We start from the raw sequence: 12,957 nt of genomic DNA, 5'->3' as shown, positions 1-12,957 counted from the left end.
TTAAACATTACCATTAAACTTAGCTCCAAATAATTGAGCCAATTCATCTAATTTTTCCTGTGTACTGCTGGGTTCTGGCTCAGTGAAAAGTTTTTTGATACTGTTTTGAGATTTAGATTCATTTGGCCATGAAACTTTAGGAGGTGTTAATTCTGAGTCTGGGTCTGCATCCTACGACAGTAAAAATTGAGTTAAGAAGCACTACTGACAAAGAAGAATACATACATGTCTCAGTTTGAAAGACTTTTGGAGAACAACACATACCAAAAAATTTTGTGTTGTACTAGGGAGGCTTAGAGTAATGGGGGAGAATATTATTTGTTGCTCATTGTCTTTATGGCTTACTGATTCACCACATGTTAAGCGGTTTGGCTGACCCGCAGGAATGAAATCGTCATCGTCATCATCTTGCCCTAACATTAAAAAAAATACACAAGCATAAGTTAGTTTCTAGATCAGAGTGTGATAGATTTCGTTGGTGTAAACACTTACATTCAGTAGACTGAGAGGCAAAAAGATCAGAAACTGAGGTCAATGTCCTCCTCAGGCTACCTGGTTTCTCAATGTTGGTTTCTGAAGAGAAGAAAAAAAAACACACAAAAAAAGGAAAAACACAACAAAAAATTAAAATATATTCAAGTACAATGTGTCCCAGTTCTGAAAGTGAAATACTGAAAGGTTTAACTGCAAACCAGGCACAAATCTACATGCACATATACTAAAATATATGTCCTTGCGTGATGCATTTCTAGCTGGCGTATTTAAAATAGGCTTACCTTTGTCACCATTGCTGTTTTCTTTACATTCCACATCATCCTCCAGTACGTTGTCAATTTCATTATTGTCATTGTCATCGTCACTTGTACTGTCGTTGTCATCCTCGTCATCATTACTACCTCCAGCATTTTCATCATCTTCAACTTCAGCTTCCTCGTCAACAAATAAGCCCTTAAACCTCTTTTTCTTCTTGGGCTCCCTGACATCATTGATTTCAGGTTCAGATTCTGCTTCACTGTCTGTCATCTCTTCTTCATCCTCCTCATCAGGTAACATATCACAATCATCCTTTTCACCTAAATATAGATAGATTATTATTGAAATTTTCTTTACAACAATGTAAAATAAAATACAATTAGAATTCACCTAGAAAAACTTCATCATTTTTCATTTCTTCCTGCTTTTTTAACCATTCTTCTTCTTTTTGTTTCCGCATCTTCAAGTTCAGTTCGTTTTTCAACAACTTTAATCGTGCACCTGGAGTTGGATCAGACCGGGTGTTATCATCTCCACTCAGAACAATTTTAATGGATTCATGTTTGACTTCTTGGACATCTCCGACATTATCCTTTTCTGAGGATATCACACTGTCCAAGGATTAAGAGAAGGAGAATTTTAAAATTGAGAAAGGCATCAAGAATTAAGAAATAAATTGAACTACAAAAGTAATTCTGACCTCAACTCAACAGTTTGTGCTCTGTTGTTTTTTTTCTTAGATCCTGAATGCTTCATGAATCTTTCAATGAGGCCTTTAACTCCTGGGGTCACAGATTGAATAGAACTCATGTCATCCAGATCGATCAATTCATCAGGAGCCCCTTTGAGACTCAACCGTGGGCCAGTGGACAATTTTGGCACCTTCATGGCTGTGGCCTCTTTGACAGAAACATCCTTCAGAGAGAATTAAAATTTAATACAAATAATTACTGAAAATGTAAAATTGTACGGGTAGGGTCACTTATATCAATCATACCTCTGATTCAGAATCTTCACCATCCAATAACTTCATCTCGGAATTTAACTCGGCCCAAGTTTTTGAGTTCTTACCCTCATTTTCACTTAAACCATTGTCTGTAGTTTTTGCAAGATCTTCGGCTATTGTTCTCTCTTGATGTGCATTTTTTGATTCCTCTAATAAATTTTGAGTCTCACTCAATTGTAAACTTATGTCCTGTGAGCCTTGAGTATGACATGATACTACCTTTTTAGTAGGTTGAGCATCTGAGGATTTTCTTTCAACATTATCAGTCCTTGGTTCTATTTTATTTAGAAGGTTGTTAGTTCCAACTTCTTCTTCAGCATCTGTCAACACTTGCGTGATTGTTCCATCTTCAATTTCTTTAGCATCTGTAGAAATAGCATCAGTAGGCTCTTCACTCATTGAAGTGTCACATGCAATTTCATCAGTTTTATTAATTAAGTTCCGATCAGCAGTTTGTGAGTCAGAAATAACAGAACTCGTCTCCTCTTCTGCTTCACAGGTTGTCTTCATAACTTCTGATGAGCACGAAGTAGTTTCTAATCTGTTGTCTTCACAGCTGACCACACTGTTAACAGGGTTTATGTTCTTATCATGCAGATGGTCCTTACTTGGTGTTGTGTCAGCATCCTTTAGAGAGCCACTTTCAGCAGTATTCCCATCCATTCCCACATCTTGGGTAGATTCTCCATTCTCAGAATCACTTTCATGCTCTGATTCCGATTTGTAAAATTCTTCAACTTCTCTTTCACGTTCCTCAATTTGCTTCCTAGATCGACAAAACAAAATTGGAAATTGGAGCATCAAGCAAAATAAACATTTTAACATGTCAGTTAATGAAATTTGAAATGCAACTTACCAAACTTTAACAAGCTGCTCAGTGGGACCTTTGATTGGCATGGGAGACGATGATTTTCGACGGTTCAAGAAATCCAGCAGAGATCTTTGCTTGGGGACATGGTATGGAAGTCCAATGTTGGATTGCCGCAGTTGCCGCTGACTTTCAGCTTTAATCTCAAGCATAGCACTTTTGGCATTGGTTTTACTCTTCCTTTCAGGTCCTAGATTTGGTTTCTTTCCTTTAGTAATAGACTTTGCTTTCTTCTCACCTTCGCTGTCACATCTAGTGGGGTCAGAGTCAGAATCAGAGCCCTGCTTGTTTTTGGAACGACTTTTCTTCTTACTAGCACTTTTGGATACAGGTCGAAGATCACCGTCTACATCAGATTCTGATTCAGAATCCGCCAGGGCACTTAATTTTTTCCTAATGTCGTCAGCTACTGATAAGGCTGGTGGACTTTGAGAGCTATTTTTTGTTACATTTAACTTGCCAGATTCCAAGATGGGACTGGGTGGTGAGGAGGCATTAGACTCCTCATTGTTGTCTTCTTCATTTGAACTGTCTCCCGCCTTGTTAGGTGATGTAACAATTTTGTCTGTTGAATTTGGTCTTGCTCTGGCAGCAATATAGCCATTGCCTTCATCTTCATCATCAGAGAGATGTAGTTTGAAATCTTCAGTGGCCTCCGTCAAATTTTCTCCAGCTACCTCATCTGTTTCTTCATCACTATCAAATATTTTCTTGGCTGAAGATTTACGATGGGTGAATGTTGTCTCTTCATCTGAACTTAGATCCATAGCTAGACCTCTTTTTGCTATTAATTTTGTTTGAAACTATCAGCCTAACTCAATGTCTTAACACGCGAACCATGAGTTTCGCCAACATACATAATGAGCTTCTAAAGCCAGCCAGAACAGCGATATGTAGGGAACAAAGAGAACCACTACTGTGCAGTTGGATAGGTTGGAAAAACTCGGGCGCAAAACTTAACCAACGAAACATTTAGTTTCTCCTACCTCTTGAATGGTTGTTTCTTGTTTTTTGTGTACGGCTTTCTTTGCCCGCCAAATTTTGATGTCACGCTGACGTCACGGCACGAAAGCAAATGAAAGTGCCCCATGTTACCACCCTCATAACGATACCGTGCGATGAGAAATACTTTCAACTTTGAATTGTTTGATTAAATAATCGTGACGTATTTTTTAATTTATCTCAAAACTATATATTTCAAACTAGTTTACCACCGAAAACTTATGATTTCATTTTATTTTAAAATTTTTTTTTGTTTGTTTGCTGGTAGAAGTGACAGCTGTTTAGCCTGTGTTTAGAGGTTATGTGCTCCATGTGTGTTTTTGTTTCACCAACGCAATGTTGTGCCGACATTCAGATTCTTAATTAAAGAAACCGGATAAAAGAGGTAAAGAGTTTCTTGGTTCAAGTGAAAGTTTTATTTCAAGTTATTTAGTATTTTCTGTCGTTTTCCCAGATCAGTAAATTTCTGAAGTTTAACCCCACTTCAAATTTGACTGAATACTATCAAGTTTTAAGTTTTCTAACTTTCCCATTAATTACCTTCAATCTACCTTATATTCGTGTGTAATGAGTTGTCCTCGCTCCATGTACTTTCTAATACTCATTTGTATCTCATGATTCTAGGATTCATTGTATCGCTTGTGGTGTGTCTAACACAGATATCTCCGAAGTAACAACTCTCAACAATGGACAAAGACAAGGAGCAGGCTTCAACCAAAAATCCAATGGTTTACATCTGTGGGGGTGAGAATGATCATTTATAGGTATAGGTTTTTCGTATTTTCAGATGATTTGACTTTTGTTACTCTGTTCAGAGTGTCATCATGAAAATGAAATTCGACCCAGAGATCCCATCAGATGCAGAGAATGTGGCTACAGAATAATGTACAAGAAGAGGACCAAAAGATGTATCCTTTATAAACGAAAATTTCCTTTTTACTCGTTCTTTACCAGCAAAAAACGAGTATTGTTCTCAGTGCAGTGTAACACCAAACATGATTCCATGTTCATCTCAGAGCACAGAATACCTACAAACATGACACTTATACCATTTGAAACTGGGAGTGCTGGTGTTTCTTCAAACTATGAACTATTTTTTGAGTTTCATAGGATATTGTTGAGAAAACTTAACAAATTTTGCTGATTTTTGTGCTAAGTCCCTCACCCAGCTTATTAGTGGACATTTTAATCTCAGAAGACACAACAGCTACGAACAGATAAGTAATACTATTCAAAATTAGGAACCTTTCTGTCACTTTTAACATTTAACGTTTTCATGTTTAATCGTATTATTTTGAGAACTCTTAACAAAAAATTTGAAGGTTTTCAGTCAAAGTCCTCCAGCCACCGAGCCAGCCACCCTATTGGTTGTGTTTCGGCCCCGCCTCGGGCCTCATTGTTAGGGCTGCCCCCTACCCCGCTTCGATGAGTGATGTTGTAGTTGTCTCTCTTTTCATTACTTAAAAAATACAATTTCAAATGGTAATAAGTGTTATGTTGGACGATATTCTATATCCTGAGATGAAGATACAAGACATCACAATAAAAATTCTGGGTTCAGCAAAAATTGGCTTAAAGCGAGTACAAATCTAGTTGCCAGTGGAATCAGCCATTAGCTTTTAAGGGTTGTCTGCAATCTGCCGTAGGCCATAAGGTTCAAGTTGTAAGCCGAGTTTTAAGATCTGTTTCAGCAAGATGCGCTTCTGCCAACAACTTAGGTTACGGCTTAAAACTCGTCTTACAACATTGACAAACGCCCGAGACTGAAAGTCAGTTCTGAAACCGTCTGTTTCACCCAAACTATAAGTCTATAAATTTGCTACGACTCGTTAAAACACGTCTTTGGTCATGTTGTAGACGGGCCTTAAGATAGTTCAACATTATTTTAATACATCTGAACTGTTAAATTTTGTAGTGATGAGAATTGGTCTTCAGCATCAACAGACAAAAAAAATCATCTGTTTTAAGAATCCCAGTGTACGGTGTGGAATGGCATTATTGTTTTAACATCGGATATGACAAAACAGCCATTCTTTCATAAATGAATGAAAAAAGTGGCGTTTGTCGTCTTTATCAGTTTTTAATTGGCTGTTTCTTTCTTTCTTTGCAATGTGAATTTACTGCTGCGCTGGATTTACATTAATTTTCTTGTACAGGAAAAGTGGGGCGGGTCTATTTCTATATCTGTAATTAATTTGCATTTCTTTCAGCTCTCAATTGGCATTGATTAATTGTAATGCTTGGTTCAATTCCTTAACCATTTCTAACAGTAGTTGTGTTTGATGCCCGCTGAACTGCTGGATTTCAACAGGAAGATGTCTTAAGTTTAATTAATGTTACAAGAAGACCCCTAAGAATCGTATTGTGTATAAAGTCTTTATAAAACCTCATATGAGGAAAATAAAATCTCAATAAATGGGTGAGGTGTTTCACTGAGGTCAATCAAAAATTCACACTGCTGATCAGTCATTTGTTTCATTTGACACAAGAGTACGCATATACCACAACAGTAAGCATGTGTATGCTATAACTTAAAAGGAAAAAATTCATTGCTAGTAATACAATGAACACTGAATATTTTTCTGCTTTCTGTATATTACACATCTATGTACATATGTACATAAAACAAAATGCTGCTTGCTTACATATAATACATTTTGTAGTTAGCACTAAGAGGCTAATGACTTGTCACCCTCCAAATTTAAGCAGACATCCCACATTTAACACTTGACAGAATTTTAACTAGACTAAAGAAATAATATAGAATCTACATACTTATGCAGCTAATCAACATATGTATCACATGCCTCTAAAATGCTACAATTCCTCAGCCAAAGCCACAAAAAGAAGTAATTTCTGCATAACTTATTAAGACGTTAAAAAAAAAAGGACAATATTGTATGCTAGACATTGTTTCATTGAGCTTTTTTGACTGGGTCAAGCACTTAAAAAAAAAAAACTGAACAAAAAATAAAATCACATGTTTAAGGTCCAAAGGCAGCAGGTATCAGATGAACTTGCCATCAAATAAGGACCATGGAGAGACTGAGAAATGGGAAGATAAAACACTACAAAGGAACTTTCCTTTTAAATGAGGAAAGGAAATCAATGCATAACAAAAGAAAAAGTGCCAGCTACTTTCATCTAACAGACTAATTGTACAAAAATAATAATCTTGAAAGAACTTTGGACTGGCCATTCTCTGTTGGTACAGACAAGTGAGAAGGCAAATTTGAGAGAGCAATACAGCTCTCAATACTAAACACTAGTGTTCTCAAAATTCATTGATTCTGTAAAAGAGAAATGAAATGACAAGGATCTGATTTAAACCAACAATAAAATATATTGGTTTAGATATGTAAAATGGAAGCTCTTACATAAAGCAAAAATCATTCAATAATAAGAATATAAGAATACATACACATTGGTTCGTATCTGTACGAAGAAAACTACGAATAAATTTGTTGGTCCAGCTGATGTGTAATATTTTCAAGCAACATAGAGATGATAAATAAGCCATGACAAAAACCTAGTTTAGAAAAATTGCAGGCATTGAAATGGAAATCCAGCAAACAGGAAGATAGATACTTACTCCCTTCCTTTGATTTTCTCTACAGATAAATAGTAGTTGAAAGATACAGTTTAGATAGATAGATATTAATGGAGAACATCTTTTGATAACTATCTTTTTGCCAACAGTTCAAATCTAATAAGAGTAACTCATCAAAAATTGGGGGAGTTCAATGATCTGTGTACATGATATGCTCTTTGGTCATACTAAGTCAATTGCTCACGGGGATACAATATACTACTGAAACCAATGCCTAACTTCTTATAATTGTCAGAATTTTTTTGGCAGACTATTTAAATTTGAAACAATTGTTTCAGTCTTTCTTTCAGTTACTTAGTAATTGGCACAGAAGAAACCCAACTTAAGAGCCAGTTCTTAAACTAATGTTTTTGAAGTAAATTTAAAGCAGCAGCACATCTCTGAAGCTGATGGTCATGATACTAATCAAAGTAATGTAGTAACACAAGCAGAACCTTCAATGTTAAGGTTGAGGAAAAATGCACAGATATCACATTGGAAGCACGATATGTTTCTGTGCTTTCATCTCCACAGAAGGTAGAAAACTTACAGTTTTGATATACTGTGAATTGCAACACATAAGCCGACCTTTTTAGTCCGGTTCAGAGGGGGTCAAAATCGTAACTCAGCTTATTGTACGCCGTATAGAAATCGTCTTATATGCTATTATGGAACCTCGAGAAACGGGGGTCGGCTTGTATGACGGAATTCATAGTATACAAACGAGTTTTGAACTGTAAGAACATCATGGTCTGATAAAATATAAAAAAATCAAAAAGAGAATTTAACTAATAATAATTTTAAATTGTCTATCACATCTCAAGCAAATTCTGTGTTGCATAGTACCACAGTCATATTTGAAACACTACAAAATTATGACTCTACAGGAATACAATTATATAATAAAGAACTTCCTAAGAAACTTATCAGATTACATCTTCATTATGCACTGTATTTCTCAAATAACTTAAAATTTTACTTCAAGACACAAATCACACCAATATGTCACAAATTTGTTAAAACACCTCCTTTCTCACTCCAACAGCTCTAAAAAATACATGTGAGCACTGTGAGAATATCCTCACATAATAATCAGAAAGATACATAAGAAGAGGACACACGATTTGAGCAGTGCTTGTCCTGGTCACCTGTGTGCAGGGGGCTGAAGAGACTGCCCCCCATAGGCAATGTCAGTCTTATTAGGTACTTCACACACTCCTGTCCTGCCTTCTGCCGTCTTATCTTGTAAATCATGAGTTTGTTCCATGTGCGCTAACCGCCTTTCAAATTGAACAGATTTAATTTCTGGATTGACGTCCTTATTATTAAGTATTATTGAATGAGAGTTGACTGAATTATATCTTCCAGCTATCAGCCCCGGCAAATGCGTCAAGAGAGGTGGTTTGTCACTAGGTTGGACATCCATCTTCACTGTTGTTGACATGTACGTAGGTACTCCATTTGAACCCGGAGGTGGTGGTACATTTTGTCCTCCGGCGGGCATTCCTGAAAATACGCGAGAAGCAGGCGCAGATGCAGCAGCCGCGGCCGCGGCAACTGCAGCAGCAGCGGCGGCAGCAGCGGTCGTGTTCGTCCTGGGCGCTGCAGCATCTTGTTTCACTGCACTGGGGCCCGACTGCTGTGGCGGTGTTGTATTTGGAGAGGATATGCGGGGAGGTAGATGTTGAAGTTGGTTTTGTTGTAGCTGTTGGACGGTTGGCTGTGGAGGTGGTTGCTGCTGGGTTTGATGTAGTGCTTCGCTCTGGGGTGTGTTGGAAGTTGCATTATCTTCATCACCTGTATCAACAACGTCTGGGAAGGGAATACCATGAAACATAATAGGTTCCCCCTCATCAGACGACTCTTCAATATCACTGGCAGTGGCTTCTGGTTGTTTCCATTGATTTAACTTGGACGGATCCAACTTCTTTGCTAATGCCTAGAAATAAAATTGGAAAAAGGAAAAATTTTACTCTTTGATGAAGGCAAGTTAAGAAAACAAACAACTGGATAGGATACTCACCAACAGACTTTCAAGAGAACTATCACAATCTGTTGTATCAATATCATTCATGTTTAACCCAGCTCTCTCTATTTCAGCATATGTTCCGAAAGGCAGTTTCCCAACACATTCTAATTTCATTATATGCATTTTAGAACGTAAATGCTTTGCCAGATGTCCATGAATCCGGAATGCACTTTTACAATCATCACATTTGTAAGGTCTGGGGTTTGTAGTAGTTGGGGTGCCAAATGTGGAGTTCATGCTCACCTACAAAGTAAACCACATGAATTAGATAAAAAATAGCACAACCTATCTATCAGGTTACATTTAGCTATTCAACTGCTTTTACCTTATTGTGATGAGATACAGATCTTTCATGCTTTTGAAGATGACCTCTCGTCCGAAAGGAAACAACACAAGCATCACAACGAAATGGGCGTTCAAAATAATGAATATTCACATGCAGATGGAGTTGACTTGGCTTTGAAAACACTTTATTGCAAATAGTACATTTGCTCCGACCATCATCAGTAACACTGAAATAAAACATTCACAATTACTCATCAAAAACAACACTGAGATTGAGACAAATAATGATGGTTTTAGTCTGTTGCCTTACCTGACATAGCTAGGAGCAGGGCCACTGGATGGTGGCATGAATTCTGCTTTGGGCTTCTTTACAACTGCACCAGATGTTTGAGGAGGGGAGGTGCTGCCAGAATTTGCTACAATAACACTATTAGAAGGTGGCCGAGATCCTGAAGTGGTTACAGTGGAAGATGACTCCTCAGAGAGTGGCATCCCAGATGACACATCATTTCCACTTGCTGACACAGTTGTTATCACAGATAAAGTTGCGTTCTGTTTATCTTCACTACCCACAGGTGATGGTTGAAAAGATTCTGGTTTGATGTCTGCCGTTGTCTCTGATCCAGCTATTTGATCACCTGGAAGAGTCTTGTCTGATGCACCGTCTGCTTCACTCAATGTCCTTGTTCTTTTATCTATGGCTTGCACTGTAGAGGAGGAATGCATTGTCAATGGCACTGGAGCCAGCTTCACAGGGGACTGCACATTTTCTTGCTTTATAGACACAGGAGGTGGGGTGGATGTCAAGTTTGAGTGAAGTGATGAGGAAGCACTGGTTATACTTGCAGATACTTTAACGTTAGAAGACGTAACTAGCCTTGGATCACTATCACTAATTTTTGATGTTTTCTGAACTGCCCACAAGAGAGGGGGAGGCCTCAAAATAGGATTCTCTGGGGCAGTCATACTATTTTGAGATGAGATCATATGGGAGACTGAAGTAAATGTAGTTGAACACATCACAGTGCGCACAGTGTCAGTGTGAGAGAGGGCATTTGAATAAGACATAGTTGGTGTAATGCAAGAGGTCGGTGTTCCCAGCATTACAACTGGAGTGTCCTTGTCAGACCTCTCTTCTCTTGATCTTGGGTGATATTGACTTTGCTTAACGCGAGCATCTTGCACTGCTCTTTCACGGAGGTAGGTCTGATGAAGGGCAGAGTCTTCAGGTGGGTCCGTGGGTGTTGATAAACTAAGAGGAAGCTTCTCCATTGTGCTGCAAATAGATGCCAGCAAAAATGCAGGCTCAGAGACAGGAGTCAAGATTTCAGATATAGGAGTGGTTGGTGTGCGAGGCATGAGAGACATGGGCAGAGCTGTCAGTAAGGCTGAAGGTAATCTACTACTGATGGTTGAGCCTTTGGGCTTACTGGAAGTATCATCGCTATTTGTTGAATCTACACCATCAACATCCTTTGACTCTTGTTTAATAGTATCTGTTAGCGTAGAACTGCTACCAACAATCCGACTAGAAGGAAAATAGTAGCGCTGATGTCCATCTTCTGTATTTAGCTCAGCCAAAGGTTTGGCACCATCATCCAGATGTATACCCTGTTCATGTATGTCTCTGGCAAGACCTGTGTTGTGAGACACCTGCACAACAAGAGAAAAATTATTCAATAAATGGTGAACAACTGGAAAATTTAAAAAGGTTTATCAACAAAATATCTCTTAGATGTACCTTTTCCCTTTCCTTGTGTTCACTGATAGGAGCAAGTGTAGGAGTGCCAGGAATGGAAGATGTGATACGTCTTGGATGCTCAGAGGACAGCTGATAAGGGTATGTGCTGAGACTGCAAGCTCCTTTAGGGGCCACAAGCCCTGCTTCTCTAGCTTCTTTCTCAGTTGTAAGATCATTATTTGGAGAATGATGAGGAGTTTGAGCAAGAGAGAGCAGTGACCTAGCAGCTTCTCGTTCTTGTCTTCCTTTAATGTCATCTAAACACAAAAAAGAACGATCGATCAAAATATCATCTTCAATCAATTAACACATAAAAATCAAACAGAAAGAGCTAAACTGTACAAATATACAATATTGTAGAACATAATACAGTTTCTGATAAATTAAGAAAATTGTCCTTACCTTCAGCTTCATCGTCATCATCATCTTCCTCCTCATCGTCATCATCATCCTCCTCATCTTCATCATCGTCAGAATCCTCATGGCCCTCTCCCCGGAGTGCTTGCTGTCTTGCAAGACAGGCTTCATCAATGTAACTGTCATCAACCACAGTGGGAACAGGGTCAATTCCCTCTTCCTTACATTTTTTGTAGTGTGCTTTCGATTTCATATGTTTTGTCAAGTTTCCTTTGGTTTTAAAGCTAAAAATAACAGTTAAAATTAGGTAAGAAAAGTTATCACTTCAAACATTACTAATAAAATGATTTAATTTTGCTTACCTGAAGCTACAGTGTCTGCAGGTGAAAGGGCGAACATCAGTGTGAGTGCGTATGTGCTTCTTGAGCATTGATGGCTTCTTGCATCTAATACCACATTCTTCACACACGTAACGACCTCGCCCTAAGAACAAAATTAGAGCATCAGGAAGGGGCACAAAAACTAAAATATATTAGACATCATTTTATTTGTAAAGATGCAAACCTCTCCCACGTATGTAAGTATATTCCTCAGAAGACTCAAAACCTCCAGCACATATCTTTATTCTCTTTGGCGCATTAACGCCTTCAGCAACCTGAAATTCAGAAAACTGTCAAGCAAACAAGACACATTATAAATGTGTAATCAAACCAGTATACACCTACATCAAGAGCTGCGTCAGGTTCATGTTTTACTCGAGTCAACCAGTAAGAGGAGTGAGTCAATCGCACATTTGTCTTCAAGCCAGAAACAGAATATTCAGCAGGGCGATGCCGAGAGTCATACAGAGCAATCATTTGATTTGGAGTCAAACCACATGGATCAGGATCTGGGTCATACACCTGTTGGAATAATCAAATGAATAAACATGGACTTTTTTTTTAATGGTAACCTTCATAGTTCAATTTTAAAAAGAAATTTGATTTGAGAATAAATTTACCTTCCAGTTGGAATACATGGACAGTTTGTTGTGGTCTGGACTGAGTGGAACATATGTGGGTTGCAAACGGTTTAAAGTGCAGAAGTATGGTCGAGTGGAACATTTTAGACCTAAGTACGTGTAGGCGTGACCGTTCAGGTACAACTGCCCATACGATTTCTTGGGTCGTGGTGTCTCAGGGCTAACAAGAGATAGAACATTAGGAGTAATAAGATGTCTTTTAGGGGTGAATGTGCCAGGCTTCAGAGGTAATGATGTGGGCCTCAAAAAGCGATTCCCTCTTGTTGCTTCAGTGACGGCAGTTCTACTGACATCCTTATCATCTGA

The 12,957-nt window shown here is 38.2% G+C and overlaps 3 protein-coding genes across 5 annotated transcripts in view; 1 reads left to right on the top strand and 2 right to left on the bottom strand.

The window, feature by feature from the left end:
- Nucleotides 1-3,644, bottom strand: part of LOC113210660 (claspin) — a 7,036-nt gene extending 3,392 nt beyond the window's left edge. Inside the window, exons 1-8 of one of the 2 annotated variants that reach the window (XM_052264320.1) lie at nucleotides 2,616-3,644; nucleotides 1,751-2,525; nucleotides 1,454-1,668; nucleotides 1,144-1,364; nucleotides 777-1,073; nucleotides 493-573; nucleotides 265-413; nucleotides 12-171 (exon numbers count right to left, since the gene is read on the bottom strand). In XM_052264320.1, the coding sequence (XP_052120280.1) occupies nucleotides 12-171; nucleotides 265-413; nucleotides 493-573; nucleotides 777-1,073; nucleotides 1,144-1,364; nucleotides 1,454-1,668; nucleotides 1,751-2,525; nucleotides 2,616-3,394 (2,677 nt within the window). In that variant the 5' untranslated portion in view covers nucleotides 3,395-3,644. The remainder of the gene's footprint in view (nucleotides 1-11; nucleotides 172-264; nucleotides 414-492; nucleotides 574-776; nucleotides 1,074-1,143; nucleotides 1,365-1,453; nucleotides 1,669-1,750; nucleotides 2,526-2,615) is intronic. The other variant, XM_026428757.2, reaches the window with a different exon arrangement.
- Nucleotides 3,645-3,879: 235 nt separating this feature from the next.
- On the top strand, nucleotides 3,880-6,049 carry LOC113210662 (DNA-directed RNA polymerases I, II, and III subunit RPABC4). 2 transcript variants are annotated; one of them, XM_026428759.2, is made up of 4 exons: nucleotides 3,880-4,014; nucleotides 4,254-4,373; nucleotides 4,445-4,537; nucleotides 5,900-6,049. In XM_026428759.2, exons 2-4 carry the CDS (start codon nucleotides 4,316-4,318, stop codon nucleotides 5,920-5,922), a joined length of 174 nt encoding a protein of 57 aa, XP_026284544.1. In that variant the 5' UTR covers nucleotides 3,880-4,014; nucleotides 4,254-4,315; the 3' UTR covers nucleotides 5,923-6,049. The 2 variants fall into 2 exon arrangements, with proteins under 2 accessions (XP_026284544.1, XP_026284545.1); XM_026428760.2 differs by having other exon boundaries at nucleotides 3,884-4,014; nucleotides 4,289-4,373.
- Nucleotides 6,050-6,085: 36 nt separating this feature from the next.
- LOC113210650 (transcription factor HIVEP3) overlaps nucleotides 6,086-12,957 on the bottom strand; it is a 19,209-nt gene continuing 12,337 nt past the window's right edge. The window contains exons 4-13 of the mRNA XM_052264310.1: nucleotides 12,631-12,953; nucleotides 12,356-12,532; nucleotides 12,195-12,285; nucleotides 11,993-12,113; nucleotides 11,676-11,914; nucleotides 11,274-11,530; nucleotides 9,843-11,185; nucleotides 9,573-9,759; nucleotides 9,242-9,490; nucleotides 6,086-9,157 (exon numbers count right to left, since the gene is read on the bottom strand). Coding sequence (XP_052120270.1) covers nucleotides 8,363-9,157; nucleotides 9,242-9,490; nucleotides 9,573-9,759; nucleotides 9,843-11,185; nucleotides 11,274-11,530; nucleotides 11,676-11,914; nucleotides 11,993-12,113; nucleotides 12,195-12,285; nucleotides 12,356-12,532; nucleotides 12,631-12,953 — 3,782 coding nt within the window. The 3' untranslated portion in view covers nucleotides 6,086-8,362. The remainder of the gene's footprint in view (nucleotides 9,158-9,241; nucleotides 9,491-9,572; nucleotides 9,760-9,842; nucleotides 11,186-11,273; nucleotides 11,531-11,675; nucleotides 11,915-11,992; nucleotides 12,114-12,194; nucleotides 12,286-12,355; nucleotides 12,533-12,630; nucleotides 12,954-12,957) is intronic.

Source organism: Frankliniella occidentalis, unplaced genomic scaffold (genome assembly GCF_000697945.3).
Source record: "Frankliniella occidentalis isolate FOCC.00 unplaced genomic scaffold, Focc_3.1 Scaffold18, whole genome shotgun sequence".
In the NCBI taxonomy this organism is placed as follows: Eukaryota; Metazoa; Arthropoda; class Insecta; order Thysanoptera; family Thripidae; genus Frankliniella; species Frankliniella occidentalis.
The sequence above is the reverse complement of the archived record's forward strand: the minus strand, read 5'-3'. Positions and strand labels throughout refer to the sequence as shown.

Excerpts from the sequence above, each read along its gene's own strand:
- LOC113210662 (XM_026428759.2), top strand. The coding sequence starts at position 4,316 with ATGGACAAAGACAAGGAGCAGGCTTCAACCAAAAATCCAATGGTTTAC. Across the intron at positions 4,374-4,444 it reads AATGGTTTACATCTGTGGGG|AGTGTCATCATGAAAATGAA; the intron begins GTGAGAATGATC and ends TACTCTGTTCAG. Across the intron at positions 4,538-5,899 it reads CAAGAAGAGGACCAAAAGAT|TAGTTGTGTTTGATGCCCGC; the intron begins GTATCCTTTATA and ends CATTTCTAACAG.